Source organism: Eptatretus burgeri, chromosome 4 (assembly GCF_056783735.1).
Source record: "Eptatretus burgeri isolate ZD-2024b chromosome 4, Ebu_testis_v1, whole genome shotgun sequence".
Lineage (NCBI taxonomy): Eukaryota > Metazoa > Chordata > Myxini > Myxiniformes > Myxinidae > Eptatretus > Eptatretus burgeri.
In genome coordinates this window covers 39,176,342-39,190,854 of record NC_140964.1, presented here as the reverse complement: position 1 = coordinate 39,190,854, position 14,513 = coordinate 39,176,342, and the positions used below count along the sequence as shown (strand labels likewise).

General features: G+C 42.6%; 1 protein-coding gene across 2 annotated transcripts in view; it reads right to left on the bottom strand.

The window, feature by feature from the left end:
- The window catches only part of LOC147027845 (uncharacterized), a 50,827-nt gene extending 37,062 nt beyond the window's left edge, over positions 1-13,765 (bottom strand). For both annotated transcript variants that reach the window (XM_085877512.1, XM_085877513.1), the window contains exons 1-5: positions 13,491-13,765; positions 11,967-12,045; positions 8,411-8,582; positions 3,427-3,554; positions 2,973-3,269 (exon numbers count right to left, since the gene is read on the bottom strand). In XM_085877512.1, the coding sequence (XP_085733638.1) occupies positions 2,973-3,269; positions 3,427-3,554; positions 8,411-8,582; positions 11,967-12,039 (670 nt within the window). In that variant the 5' untranslated portion in view covers positions 12,040-12,045; positions 13,491-13,765. The remainder of the gene's footprint in view (positions 1-2,972; positions 3,270-3,426; positions 3,555-8,410; positions 8,583-11,966; positions 12,046-13,490) is intronic.
- Between the last annotated feature and the right edge of the window lie 748 nt (positions 13,766-14,513).

Sequence of the window (14,513 nt, the reverse complement as noted above, 5' to 3'; positions counted from 1 at the left end):
GATATTAATTCTGTTTCTTTGACAATAATTAATCAGTCTTGTTTCACAATATATGGATGATTATCTGCCCATGGATACATTAACCTGTTTGCAAGAAACTTCTTGCAGTTGGGAAGATCCAGATTAAAAAACAACAAAGAAAAAAAAAATCAAAGTACCACTAACTGGTAAAGCTATTCAGTATCAAGGCCCCGGTGACTGAGCTTTACTTACTGGGCAGCTTTTAGTGCTAGTGGTGCCTTCATCATCAAATATACATTTACCTCTGTTTACCAGGTTTTATAATTTACTTGTATGCCAGCGCACAAGATTGAGTTTGGCTGATTTGGCAAAAATTCATTTGGCCAAAACAATTTCAGGCCTTTTGCCAAAGCAAATGATTCCAATTTGGCTGAAGGAAAATGCTTGGCTTCTGCCAAACTGGCTAAAGGAGAAATATCCAAGTGTTAGAAGAGTCTAGATCTGACTGAACCAAAGATAGACGACTGTTTTGATTCTGATGGGTTCTGTTGAGGAAGACGGCAATATGGTGCCCGCCATATAAAAATAAATCCCAAATACTTTATTGCCTCTATGAGCTTAATACTTGAACTTGTAAATAAAGATTCTCTCTCCGTGTGCCACAATAGATGAAAGGGGGTTAATTCAAGGTTTTTATTTTTAAACCCCACTGGAACACTTTAAAGTTTAATTCTGTTAGAATGGCTCATGAACACATCATCATTTAGAATATATTATTTTCTTGTCTGGAAAAGTTACCCCAAAAAAATAAATTGTGCACTTGAACCAAACTTGATGAAAAAAAAACAGCTATAAAATAAATAAATTAATGTAAAATGTATTTATCAGTGTTCTCCATATTTTCAAAATAAAGGTTTGTTGAAAATTTGATGACAAAAGCTCAAATGGAAAACAAAGAAACACAGAAGCAATTATAAAACCGGATGGTGTCGCACTGTATGAGGAGGAGGATATTGGGACCATACTCTGTGAAGAGCATTGGTGCTGCTTTGGCAGTCTCCTTGGCTATTGGGCACAATCCTGGATGGGTCGCCACTCCGACACAGTATACCAGCATGCTGGCACTCATTTTGTCGACCTCGGAAGGATGACAGGCCGAGGTAACCCCACCTGGTATTAATTCAACAGCTGAGTGTGATTTGAACTCAGGACCCTAAGATCCTCAGCCTACCGCCCGAACCATGAAGCCAACACCAGGCACTGTATGGTGGATGAGCTAATAAGGTGTATTTTTTACTTACTTTGACTTTGCCCTTTGATAGTTTGACCCAATTATTAATTAGACTTTTCCATATTCTCATAACAAAAGGTTTTTGAAAATTTGATGACAACAGCTCGAATAGTAAAAAATAAAGTTATGGCCTCGACAGAAACACACACACACACACACACACACACACACACACACACACACACACACACACACACACACACACACACACACACACACACACACACACACACACACACACACACACACACTTACAAAACCCCGTCTCTTGCAGCAAGGCTGACGAGCAAATAAAATAATTACCAAAAGCTCATTCACAACATATTCTGCATTTTCTTATTGCGTACATCAGGTGATGAGAGGGGTTTTCCTGTTTGGTTTGGGAGATTATGGATGATTGCTTTTTCACAGGCAATATTATAGTGCTCATCCCTAAGGCATAAAATCGATCACAATTTGTGGACGGGCATCACATGCAAATCATACCATGGAGGGCAGACTGATTACCCCCTCCCAGAAGATTTATTGATGAGCCATCTGAGCTTTCACTGACAATCCATCAGTGAGACAATCATTCTCCTGAGAGTTTTCGCTCAGTTTCCAAAAGCTTAGAGTACAAAGCTTTGAAACTACTACCTTCAGCCGGATGTGAACTTACAGCCTCTGGGATATCAATCTATTGTCCTTTCTAAGAGACCACCCATTGCTTTATTGGGTAAACAAAAGTGTGTGGTTTGTGTGGTTTGCCTAGAATTATATTACAAGCAAATAGATGAAAAATACAGCTGACCCATGCTGCAGGGGTACAGTATGATAATATACCTGTTGCACAGATGACGTAAACATTGATACAATCGTGCCACCACCAGAAAATACTCTAGGTGGAGTTTTGAGAATGGTTAATTTATCAGACTTTACACACGCAATGAATGGCCTATTCCTTGTGAAGACACTGGGGGACCCAATACAGCTACAAATGCTTGCTTGCAGACTGGACAACCAATTATCAGGATTAAGTTGATTGGATGCTTTGAGGAAAAATAATTGTTTTCAGGCAGTTTATTTGGCATCCAGAGACCCTTTCCAGGGCAGTTGTGTTTCCAAAGCAGTCTCATGGCAAGGAATACACTGAGTGGTTTGATATTTAGCTCTCAGTGGTATTTGGAGCTGGAATTTAGAATTTGGACAGCATGTCAGCACACAATGGCCTACTCTTTATGAAAGACACCGTGGGATCTTTAACGTTCACCAGCAGCCAAGCTGGGCAGACGGTACCCGGGCTTAACATCCCATCTGAGTAACAGCCCAGTCTTTGGAAAACCCTGCATGCAAAGCACCAGGGGGCCAGTTTATTATTGGGTAATGATAGAGCCAAGAATAGACAGCTGAAAGGTGAATATGCTACCTCTGGTCTATCATCTCAACAGCTGAAGTACTATATCCTTTTAAAAAAATAATACTTTGGATACAAAAATAAAGCATCCTGACCTGTGATATTTTCTATCCTCATTAACCTTACCCCAGATCTCTCCCCACATGTTTGCAGGTTGCTATGATTCCTTCCCCATTAGCTCTCCTAATTATTGTTCATTCCCTTGTTGCATTCATGTGGTGTCCCACTCCCTACTGTTAGTTTGTTGCTTTATAAACTCCGTACCCTTAAGTTTCCATGGACCTAAACTTAGTAGACAAAAAACATATTACTTAAGCATTTACTTACCACGAACACAGAAGGCACCAAAGTGCTCCTTCCCATTAGGGAACTGGGACTGGTTATCGTCGATGAATACTTTATGGACTCCTGCGTAAGAACCGCCACAACGAGGCCGAGGGTGCACAATAGGATAGCGCACGCTACCATCCGCTAACCATCCTGGAGTGCATACATCGAGCTTTGAGAAGTGCCAGGCAGCATGCAGCTGGCCTACACTTGCAAGCACTGCACCGCTTTCCTTGCACCGCTCTCTCGCTGCATGACGGCTCAGCCCACCCGGAGCATTTGTGAAAAAGACTTCACCTGCAATATCATAAATGTCAGGAAATTACCTGAGTTGATATTCCTTGTTCTTTTGTTCCACCAATGAAATCACTAAATTGGTAGAGATTTTCATGAACTCAACAAAATGTTCCTGAACATGATATGAACAGAAACAGCACAGATAGTCAGACTTTACCATCTTCATGATCGATGTAGCAATACACGTCGAATCCTTTGTGTGGCTGCACCAAACCGTATGTACGGACACCAGGTTTGTCAAGCTTGTCACCATCACAATTGGCTCTGGGCCGCACAATTGGGTACCTTTGGGAGCAAAAATGTGGTGGTGTCAGTGATGCTCCTACTGCGCTTAAATTACATGTGTCACTCTTATTACCACCTTTTAAAAATAACTTTCATGCCCAAATTAATTTACATCTCATTGCCATCATAAATTTACATCACGGGGCTTTTACTGAGATATGCTTGAGGAATCATAGTGGTGTAAAGTGCCAATCAATATACACACTATGTTGCCCATGCTGCTGAATATCGCCCTTCTGCCTGTGTCTCTGCCCCACTGTTCTCCCCTCTCCTCTCCCTGCCCCCCCCCAAACCCCTATCCCAATTCCCACCAGTGAAACCAAGTAATCCAACAGATATATTAAGTTAATGTGGTATTGATAAAGCACAGGTATGATAGGCCAAATAACCTCCTACTTTCATGTATTTTCTTGTAAATAGTCTATTGTTGGCTTGATCTGGAGAGTGATCTTCGTTGTTTCCATCGCAATGAAACAATTTTCTGTCAAAACGATGACAATAAATGGCATCTACCAATAATGAGAGTCAGAAGTTACTGGATACTATGATGACATACCTACCAATCATCAGGGTGAGAGACACTGTATTCACTGTAGATACATTACAGTGCACATGGAATGTGCTGTGCATGTACAGTGTATTGCAAGCAGTGTATACAGTGTGTTTGTTAAATATAGGTCCGTTTTTTTTCTTCCAAAATTTGAAAGCTGTTTGAGGACGTTTTCACAACTAATGTGGGATCCAGACTTTGGGAGTTTTGTTAGCTCAGTCACACCTGAGTGCAACTTTCACACTGCACTTGCAAACATCTAACAGACATGAGGCTGCCTTATACTCCCTCATCTGCTTATTCTGTGAATTCTCCTTCAGCTGGGAAGACATTTGCACACACAATGAGTCCTGGGAAACAACTCTAATTGAAAGTCAGTCTTCACGATGTTGTTTTCCTTGTCATGTTGAGTGCTTGGGGTCAGTGCTTGGGAATCGAGGGCATTAAGTTGGACCAGCCTCGTGTTGACTCATGTCTTGGGTATACAACCCTTGGTCAGGGTCAGAATAGGGGTTAACATTTCCGTTAGCTTTGTGCTTGCGAAACAAGGAAAGAATGGGGGTTGAGTTTAGGGGTTAGGGTGAATTAATCACCATTGTCGTGACATATCCGGTTGTTCAGAAGCCAGTTCCTTGTCTTTTACTTCCGAAGGGTCATAAGTGGGAGGCGAGAGGAGGCTGATTGCTAATACACAATGTGAAAAGGACTACACATTAGTAATCCTGGATCCAACAATCTTCTTCATTGAGATTGACAAATACATTTTGAAAACCAATTATTTGTCAGGTTTTTTAAAATTTATATCCGAGCGAATTCAAAGTATGGCAGTATGGGAAATACATTCTTCCGCCGCCTTCCTACCTTCCCCTCACTTACGTGCCACCAGATGAGGATCATATGATAATGATAAATGAAGAATTATATGACAAGCCGGTAGGTGACGAGGGATTCGCGAGGATCAAAGCGCTGGATACGATGCTTTTCATTCTGACCGATCCACCGACGAAGATTCATTGCCAAGACGTATTGGTTCACATACAATTGTTCCTCTGCCTGGCAAGATTTTTCCAATTGCATATTTTGCCAACTGGCACTCCTCATAAAAAATGACGGAAAATAGACACCCTATTTTTGAAGGACTACCATTTGAAAAATAATCGGTTTGCTGGTTTGTGCTGTGGAGCCTCGCGTTGCGCGCGCGCGCGCGCGCACACACACACACACACACACACACACACACACACACACACACACACACACACACACACACACACACACACACACACACACACACACACACACACACACACACACACACACACACACACACGGAAAACCCGATAAACTTCTCTCAATGCTCTTGTTTGACCACACCTCCTGAGCCACACAATATTTTTCATAAGCTACGCCCACTTTCCTACGCCACTCCCACTTTAAATAATAAATAATTGGAGGTGGTGTGTGGGTCGTGGAATCGTTTTCAGTAAAGAAATAAATAATTGAAGGTGGTGTGTGGATCGTGGAATCGTTTTCGGTAAATAAATAAATAATTGGAGGTGGTGTGTGGGTCGTGGAATTGTTTTCGGTAAATAAATAAATAATTGAAGGTGGTGTGTGGATCGTGGAATCGTTTTCGGTAAATAAATAAATAATTGAAGGTGGTGTGTGGGTCGTGGAATTGTTTTCGGTAAATAAATAAATAATTGGAGGTGGTGTGTGGATCGTGGAATTGTTTTCGGAAAATAAATAAATAATTGAAGGTGGTGTGTGGGTCGTGGAATTGTTTTCGGTAAAAAAATAAATAATTGAAGGTGGTGTGTGGGTCGTGGAATCGTTTTCGGTAAATAAATAAACATATTATTAGAAATCCACAAAGACAGAAATGCCGGTGATTCCACTTATTTTGGATCCTTTTCACTTTGGTCAATAACGTTTGGAACGAGGAGAGATCGAAGGTGGAACGACGGTGTAGTTCCTTACAAACACTGTATACACACCTTAAATGACGGCAAATGGACACCCGATTTTTGAAGAACTACCATTTGAAAAATAAAACCTCAATCAAAAATCGGCTCAAGTAAAATTTTCAAAATATTTTGAAGTGTTTAATTCTGAAGTCTCGTTTCTCTACATTCAAAACTGAAGGACAAGTATTGAAAATACTGTGCGCGGTTTTTCGGCCGCTGTACAGCAACGGGTGGTTGCTAGGCAACGAAATTCAAACGCGCACATTCCCAGACCATATGGCACCTGTTGGCAAAGTTTCATCGAAATCGGTTCACTGGTTCGTGCTGTGGAGCCTCGCGTTGCAGACACACATACATACATACACACACAGACAGACAGACAGCCGCAAAACCCGACAATAAGGGATATCTCATATATATAGCGAATCCCAACAAGAAAAGCAAAACCTCAGCTCAAAGACAATTAGAACTGGAATGTGGAAAACCTGTTGTTTGTACTTAGTACTAATGAAACGGATTGAATTTTTGAACTTCAGTTTCAATGGTGATGCGGATTGAAACTGTCATTTAATGATATGCTTGTTCCAAGCATCCACTGGTTGTACAGTGTTTTGTGTCCTGAATATCCTTGATGTAATGGATATAGTATTGACAACGAGGGAACAATTTGAGTGGGAAATGGGGGGAATTAGCCATGAGTCTCACTTTATCGGATGTATGGGGGCTGGAAAATATTCTCTTGGGGACAATAACGCTGCAAGAGAATGCGTAGTAGTAGTATTAGTGATTTGCATAAAAGAGCTGACTCCAGAGAAATATATGATACAGTACTTTTAAATCATTGTTGTTTGAAGCCATGGGGAGAAAGATGAGCTTTTGAAAAGAAAAGAAAAATCAACTTTTGAAATTTTCTCTATATCAGGGGTTGCATACATCATGAATGCTTCATAGGTGTCAAATGATGTCGAGACAACTTAGATGGGCAGACAAAGAGGGACGGGATTTGATTTGGTTCAGCCAGAATCATATCCACATCGATAAGGGATTGCCTCTGTAAGCTGAATGAAACATGAAGGTTTTATCTCCATAAAAGTCGATTCTAAAATCAACTGTGGATGTTTACAACAATCAGATATTTCTGTGAATATACTGCAGCATGTGCAATATTTCAACTCTCTGATTGAACCAATCTCGGTGGTGTCATTGTTAGAGCATTCGTTCTGAGTCCTGGATGTGGGTGGTTTGATTCTGACCCCGGCTGAGTCAGACCGCAGACTTTAAAAATTCCTTGCTTCACTTCCTTGCTTGATGCTCAGAATTTCTAGGATAAAGTATGGATAAACCTCATGGGTTGGCAAACATGGGGAGCAGGAAATTCCTCCTCAATTGTCCTGCTGAGTGTGGAGGGAAAAGCGTCATAAAAGATGGCGTCGCTGGTACACAGAGTGCTCTGAGAGATGACGTCAGTTCCCTAAGCTCAGTGGCTGCATTTGTTTGAAGTCAAGTCTGGTGTGGTCCAATATATTTGTCTGGGTGTGTGTTGTTGTTGTTGTTGGTTGCCATCTCCATATGCGGGTTTCATAAGTTGGAACGGAGCCCTCCCAGGTCTCAAAGTATCCACCTCTCTGTGTGCATGTGCATGCGTGTGTGTGTGTGTTTTGGCATTCTTCCATTGGCATTAGATCCTGTTCGTCAAAAAAAGACCATTCACTATAGATAGGAAGGTAGATAGATTATGTTAATGAGATGGATAGTTAGAAAGATGAATACATGTCCATCCATCCATCCATCCATCCATTGGGACCATACTCTGTGCAGAGCGTTGTTGCTGCCTAAGCAGTCTCCTTGGCTATTGGGCACAGTCCTGGACGGGTCGCCACTCCGACACAGGATACCAGCATGCTGGCACTCATTTTGCCGACCTCGGTAGGATGACAGGCAGAGTCAACCCCACCTGGTATTAATTCAACAGCCAAGTGGGATTTGAACTCAGGATCCAAGCATCCCAAGCCCACCACCCGAACCATTAAGCCAACACCAGCCATAATACACGTCCAACAAAGGATTTTATGAATTGAAAGCTGATAAAGAGCATGTTCACCACCATGGAAAGCAAGGTCCAGATAATGTTTTGAATTAGCAGAAAAGGCCATCCAAATAAATATTTTATCCATCCGTAGATCCAGGTATTTGGCCAGCCTATGTAACGTACACCTGTCTATCATTAAATAAATACATGGGTAGACAGACCTGTAGATATACAGTAGGTGTGCAGAGGCAAGTGTCAGACGCCACAGGAAAGACAATGTAGTCAACTGCAGGGAAACAATCATACGAACCTTACTGTCTGGTCGGCCAGCCAGCCAGCATCACATTGATCCAATCCTTCTTCATAAGCCGCCTGCAGCTCACTTGCTGTGGCAATGGTGGCACCAGCCAACTTGCACGCCCATTTGGCCTCAGAAAATGTCAAACTGTAGCGAGCTTTGCCCCTATAATGGAACACCACACCTGGGGGAAGGAAAATCATACTGTAAAAAACAAACAAACAAGTCACTGCCTTCTTGTTCAGCAGCAACATGTAAGAGGTATCAGAATATTATTGGGTTATTCAAAGATGGGTGTCTGAGAAAATGATATAGCATCAGGGATGATCCGATGAATAAAGATCAAAATGATTAAAATTTCATTTGCAATCGTTACCTCCACCACCGAAGGTGGACGGAGGTTATGTTTTCATCAGTGTTTGTCTGTCTGGCTGTGAGAAGGATATCTCAAAAAGATATGGACGGATTTGGATGAAACTTGGTGAACAGGTTGGGTGTGTCTAATAAGGGCAAATTGATTCGATTTTGATGAAGATCCGGATCCGGATCCAATTACAATTTTTTTTTTTTCCTTTTTAAAGTAATTCTTCACCATTGAGAGATGGGATCAAGAACGACATATAGCATGATATTTCAAAAAGTTATCCAGTCTATCATTGGGATAGAAAATGTAAATTGTTCAGCCTGGTATAGGTATCCACCCCAGCAAGTGCCGTTCTACTTTCGTCATGTTTTCATGACCGGCAAAGAAAATGTTCGGTTGTAACACAGAATCGCTTTTCCTCTGGATTCCCGTCCTGTACTTTCATGAAGCATATTTCATGTTTTTATCAGCCAGAAGTTACTATTTATCAGAAGTTACTGCTTCGTTTGAATATGCCAAATATGTGAGACCATAGAAATTGTAAAGCATGAGGGTCCTCATCGGAAATGTTTGGTCTTACCACTTTCTGACTCATGTTAAGAAAACAGAGGCATGGATATAAAATGTATCCATGACTAAAATATCAATGACCTACTTGAATATTTAGCTTCCACAAGCAGATTCAAATGAGATGGCTCGCCTGGCTAACAAGATAGCTCACGGGGAGCATACTTCGTTTGGTCTCGCCTGGGTTTGACACCATTCCCGACGATGAATTGGTATCTTGTCGCTGTGTAAGCAGGGCGTTGCATCGATGAGTATAGCATCTGTTGGATGTGAAGTTAGGTTGAGTGTTCCATCTGCTGGCATTCGCTGGTGGATGTTGAAGATAACACAGGGTCTTCCACAAAAAAGTAGGCCATTGTACGCCTGTAACCCGGATGCATTCGAAATCTTTATTCGGCTTGTGGTTAAGCAATCAAGCTGCCTTCATGAGGTGATCCATAGATCTGACCCATGAACATGGATGGAAAGGGTGAATGAAACCGGGATGAATAAAGATGGCACTGGTTCAAACTTGGGGTTCAGAGGCCAACATTTGCAACTCTGTTCTGTTTCTTTGACACACAGTCAGTCAACAAAACACATTAAGAGTGTTTCCAAGAAATACTGCAATTGGGTTGAGAATCATAGAAGAGTAAATTGACAGACATGCAAAAATGGTAATTAGCAGCAATCTTGAAGTAGTACAAGAGGAATGTTGCTGGACAGATAGAGGGAGGTGATTTCACATATGGGAAAGAAAAGAGAGGAACAGAAATAGGTCTGGACACTTCAAAAGGTTGACAAGGAATGGGTTGTCCAATAAATGTGTTCAACCGAGTAGAACTGGGGAAAGGGGTGGTGGGGTGGTGGGGGGGGGAGTGGTCAGGGGCTGAAAGGGTCAGAGGAGAAAGTCAGTGGAAGATCGAAAAACCACCTACCCAGTGAATGATGAGAAAGTAGTAATCCCTGTAATGACAACATCCTGATGAGTGATGCTGATAATTTTCTGAGCCTTGACCTCCATGTCTTTTTGCAGCAAGAGGTAGGATGAAGGTGCCCCCAGCTCACAAGGGAGAACTATACTCCATTGGGCTTCAAACAAAGTTTTTGTAGGTGATGAGAATTTCTGCAGAACGAACAGAGGACTGCACCCACCTTCAGCATAAAGCGGTCAAGGCTGTTGGTGAGACCCAATAATTCAAGAGAATGAACTTCTTCTTGAGATTTATCACAGAGTTTGATGTATGGGCTATATTTTTGGTCCTCTGGAGAGAAACTGAGGATGTGGGACTTGCTGGTATTGAAAGTCATGTTTCAGGAGTTGTAATAGTTTTTGATCTTTTTGAGGTGTGCTGCGAAGGATGCAGCTGCGACTACTCTGTCACAGCGATGTGGTACTGTTCAACATAACGTTGAGTTGTCGTTCACAAAATGGTAAAGACAATCTTCCAGGGAAACAGAGATATAATTGATGAAAAATAATAAGAGAATTATATCCTTGAAGCACATCAGCTTTCACAGGTATGACAGCTGATAAAGAGCCATTATGAGTTACATGCAGTTTGTGCTGCATGGATGAACTCAGCCAGCCAGGTGTGAAGGCATCCTTCCATAGCGCAGCCAGAAAGCTTAGCAAGCAGAGGTTTTCGGAATGTCATAAGTTCATGGCTGAATGCATGGAAGGTAATGGGTGCATATTTGCAGCCATATTTAATGTAGTTGCTGCATGTAAAGGCAATGGGACTTCTTTCTTCACAGCCCAATTGTCTTACAAAAACAATGCTCATTTTATCAGTGTACTTTTTCTGATCAAATGTCCTCCAGATTTAGGGTATGCTATTCCCAATAGGATTAGGGAATTTTTGTACCTTAAATTCTGCTCTCGACATGGAAATTTGCCCCAATCGATCGGAATTTAAAACTTTACTTTAAGTGCATTTCCTCTGATCTGCGACTTGACACCCTTTCTCATTTGAGCCTATCTTCCAGTAATAGCCATTCCTTAGATAATGTTATCCTCATTCCGTTGCTGCTAAGTCCCATTAGTGTTGCTGCTAAGTCCCATTGCAGGGCTAAACTGGCAGTATCCCCCCCCCCTAACGAATTAAGCTACAATGTTGTAAAATACTGCATCACCAATCAAAATATAATTATCTGAAAATTCCATTTGAGCTTGTTTTCTCAAAATGGGTCAAATTTTATCGTTCATATATTTCAATTTCAGTCCCCACAATTTATGTGGTGACTGAACCATATGCCGTATCAGCAATTACCATGGTTGATACGACCAATAGATGTTATGAGCAGTGACAGGTCGGAGAGATAATTATCTAATGATGTAATAGTCTATTTAAAAGCTACGTTTCCATGGGAAATCATTCTGTGATTGGCAGCCTACTGTAGCATAAGCATTCCCAGCACTGTTCGTGGTATGCTTGCTAAGTGGATACCCCAAGCCAACCCGTAAGCTTCCAACGTTACTTGCACGTTTAAAGGGAGCATTTTGTTATTCAAGCCGCTCTGAAGGCCGTATCTCCATGGCATGTTATCTTTTGGTACGGCCATCAATTATAATGGAGCACGATTGCAAATTCATTAAGTGGCAAACAAGGCTTGGTGGTGTGAATCAACGGCCATCGATGACTTATTATGGCATACCTTTTGGGGGAACTGGAGATGCCGATATTGAACTCGCCAAGATACACGTGATGATGGCAAGAGGATGCCTCATGCTGAACTGCAATGACAAACAAATTAATTATGCTTTCTTTATAACTCACAAGGGTATTCATCACATGATGTGACCTTTTCATCTTCCTTAATACTGTCAATATATCAAATTCTCCCAAACATATAATGCTTGCGTCCCCCACCCCTGCATCCATATTTCCCAACAAGTTTAAACTGCACTCAACAAATCGAAATGGTTGGTTTGATTGAATATTGAAAAATGACCGCCGCTGAACCAAGTCCATCATAGTCTTTGAGTATTTTGCACAAAAGCAGCTGAAACATTGCCTTCAAAAAAACAACAACATCCATCTTCTGCTTTTCACTCTTCTCAATGTGTTTGTGCGGCGCTCGAGGACAAATGCGGAGTTACACCCTTTTCAAGCAATGAAAGTTCATGACTTTTTACGAGCAAAATGCCAACAAAACGCAAAACGAAAGAATCGCACAGACATTAATAGTTTAGTGTGTTTCCCCTCGGAGGAATACAAAACAGATCCTGAAACGTACGGAAAGCGAACCCTTACAGATGGATGCTTCCAGGAGCAACCCTTGATAAGTCCTTATTAGCCCAAGGAGTACATTCCAGGTTCGAAGTCAATTTGCACGTGGAAACGTCGTTTCGTGCTGAGTCAGCTATTCGTTGCAGACATTGCGTTGCTGGGACATTACCACCAGAGGGCAAGCTGTACGGATCCCACACCATTCCGACGCTCCAACTGAACTCAACAAGCGGAATCCCAGCCCTAAAAATAGAGCTCGGAATCCCGATCAACCTGGAAACCGCTTGGAATGGGTCGTAGTTTTATGGACGAAATTAGCATTTTAGGATAACGCTTAAAACATGTCATTGATATGATAGTGGCAAAAACAACAATGCAACCATTCTCGCCATTGTATACATTATTTCAAAAAATAAAAACTTCAAGAAGGTCATTCATTCCCGGCGCGATCTCAAATGTAAGTCGTCCGTGCGAAAGCGTCGAACTGATCAATTTTCTGAAAACGACGTGCATCGGGACAGGTATGCGCTGCTGCCCGTCCCGGTTATAACCCGTCGGGACACCGCGCACCCGACGCATTGTGCAGCTTGTGTCGGCGATGCAACGTCGGGATATTGGTCGCGAGATTGCAGAGACTACGACGGGGAAAATGATCGTACGGCTTTGAACATGAAGAACAATTCCTCCGGTAAAAACGGCGGCAAGGCAGGAGAAGATTCCTCGAGAGTGGAAAATGCGTAAAAGTGGCCGAGCGCGCATTGTTCTCCCCGCCCCAACGGAGTCCTGAGCCGAGACGTATCTGCTGCATTTCACTTCGCTCCACATCTTATTCCTCTGGCACAGATACCTATGTAACCCCTCTAACTCCAACCCCATCTCTCCCGGATAAACGTCTCGAACTGATCCGTCATTACCCCCCCACGACATCGTGAGCATCACACTCGCTTACCTGCAGCACGAATGGATGGCCGGTTTTCAACTGTGCAATTGCTCGAGAGAATGAGGAGAAAAAATGAAATAAAATACACAAACGGTCGATAAAATTCGATCCCTCTCGATTGATCGGCGTCAGATATGGATGGATTTCGATCGATCCACGAGTTGTCACCGTGGAGAATGTACTACTCGAGCGCCGGTGCCCGCCGGTGCTGGTAAGTGATTCGCATGAACCGATGGATCGCTATTAAAGCTTCTCTAGAAAGGGAGTCCCGCTCCGCCCTCGCACCCTATGCCTTCCTTCCTCCAGCCCTCCCCTTCTTCACCGTCTCGACTGCAGCTCGCCGCCTTGAGAGCAGCGACAGAGGTGGAGAAGGGGGAGGGAAGGACAACAGTGGGCTCGCGCAGGCCGTGTCAGGAGCAGCAGATTTGGCGGGAAAATATCCCACGAGGTCGACAGCTTCAGGTAGTCTGGACTCTGCCACATCACTCGAGCAGTTGCATTCCCGGGTGCTCTGTTTATACAAATAAAAAAAACGACATCGTGGTTTCAAGGACTTGGTAAGATTGAAAATTGTAAAACATTCTGTTATTGGACGAACTCGACTCTGCCACTTGTGTAATACTAATATACAAGGACGTGTACACGAGAAAAAAATGAACATTAAATGAAAGTAAGCCAATCACGTGTCTCCTTAAATACGCACCACGTCCACAGGTCGTCGTGAGCCACCTTCTGGTGACGTCGCATTCAAAGAGTGACAACACCTTGTGTTGCACTACAGGTGCTGCCGAGACGCACCAGGTACTGCAACAATGTAATGGTCAACCGTTAGTCCAATCACCTCCAACCAAAACACACACACACACACACACACACACACACACACACACACACACACACACACACACACACACACACACACACACACACACACACACACACACACACACACACACACACACACACACACACACTCGGATTTCCCCATCTTCTGATGGATATATGATTTGTAAACACAGATGTTGCAGGAAA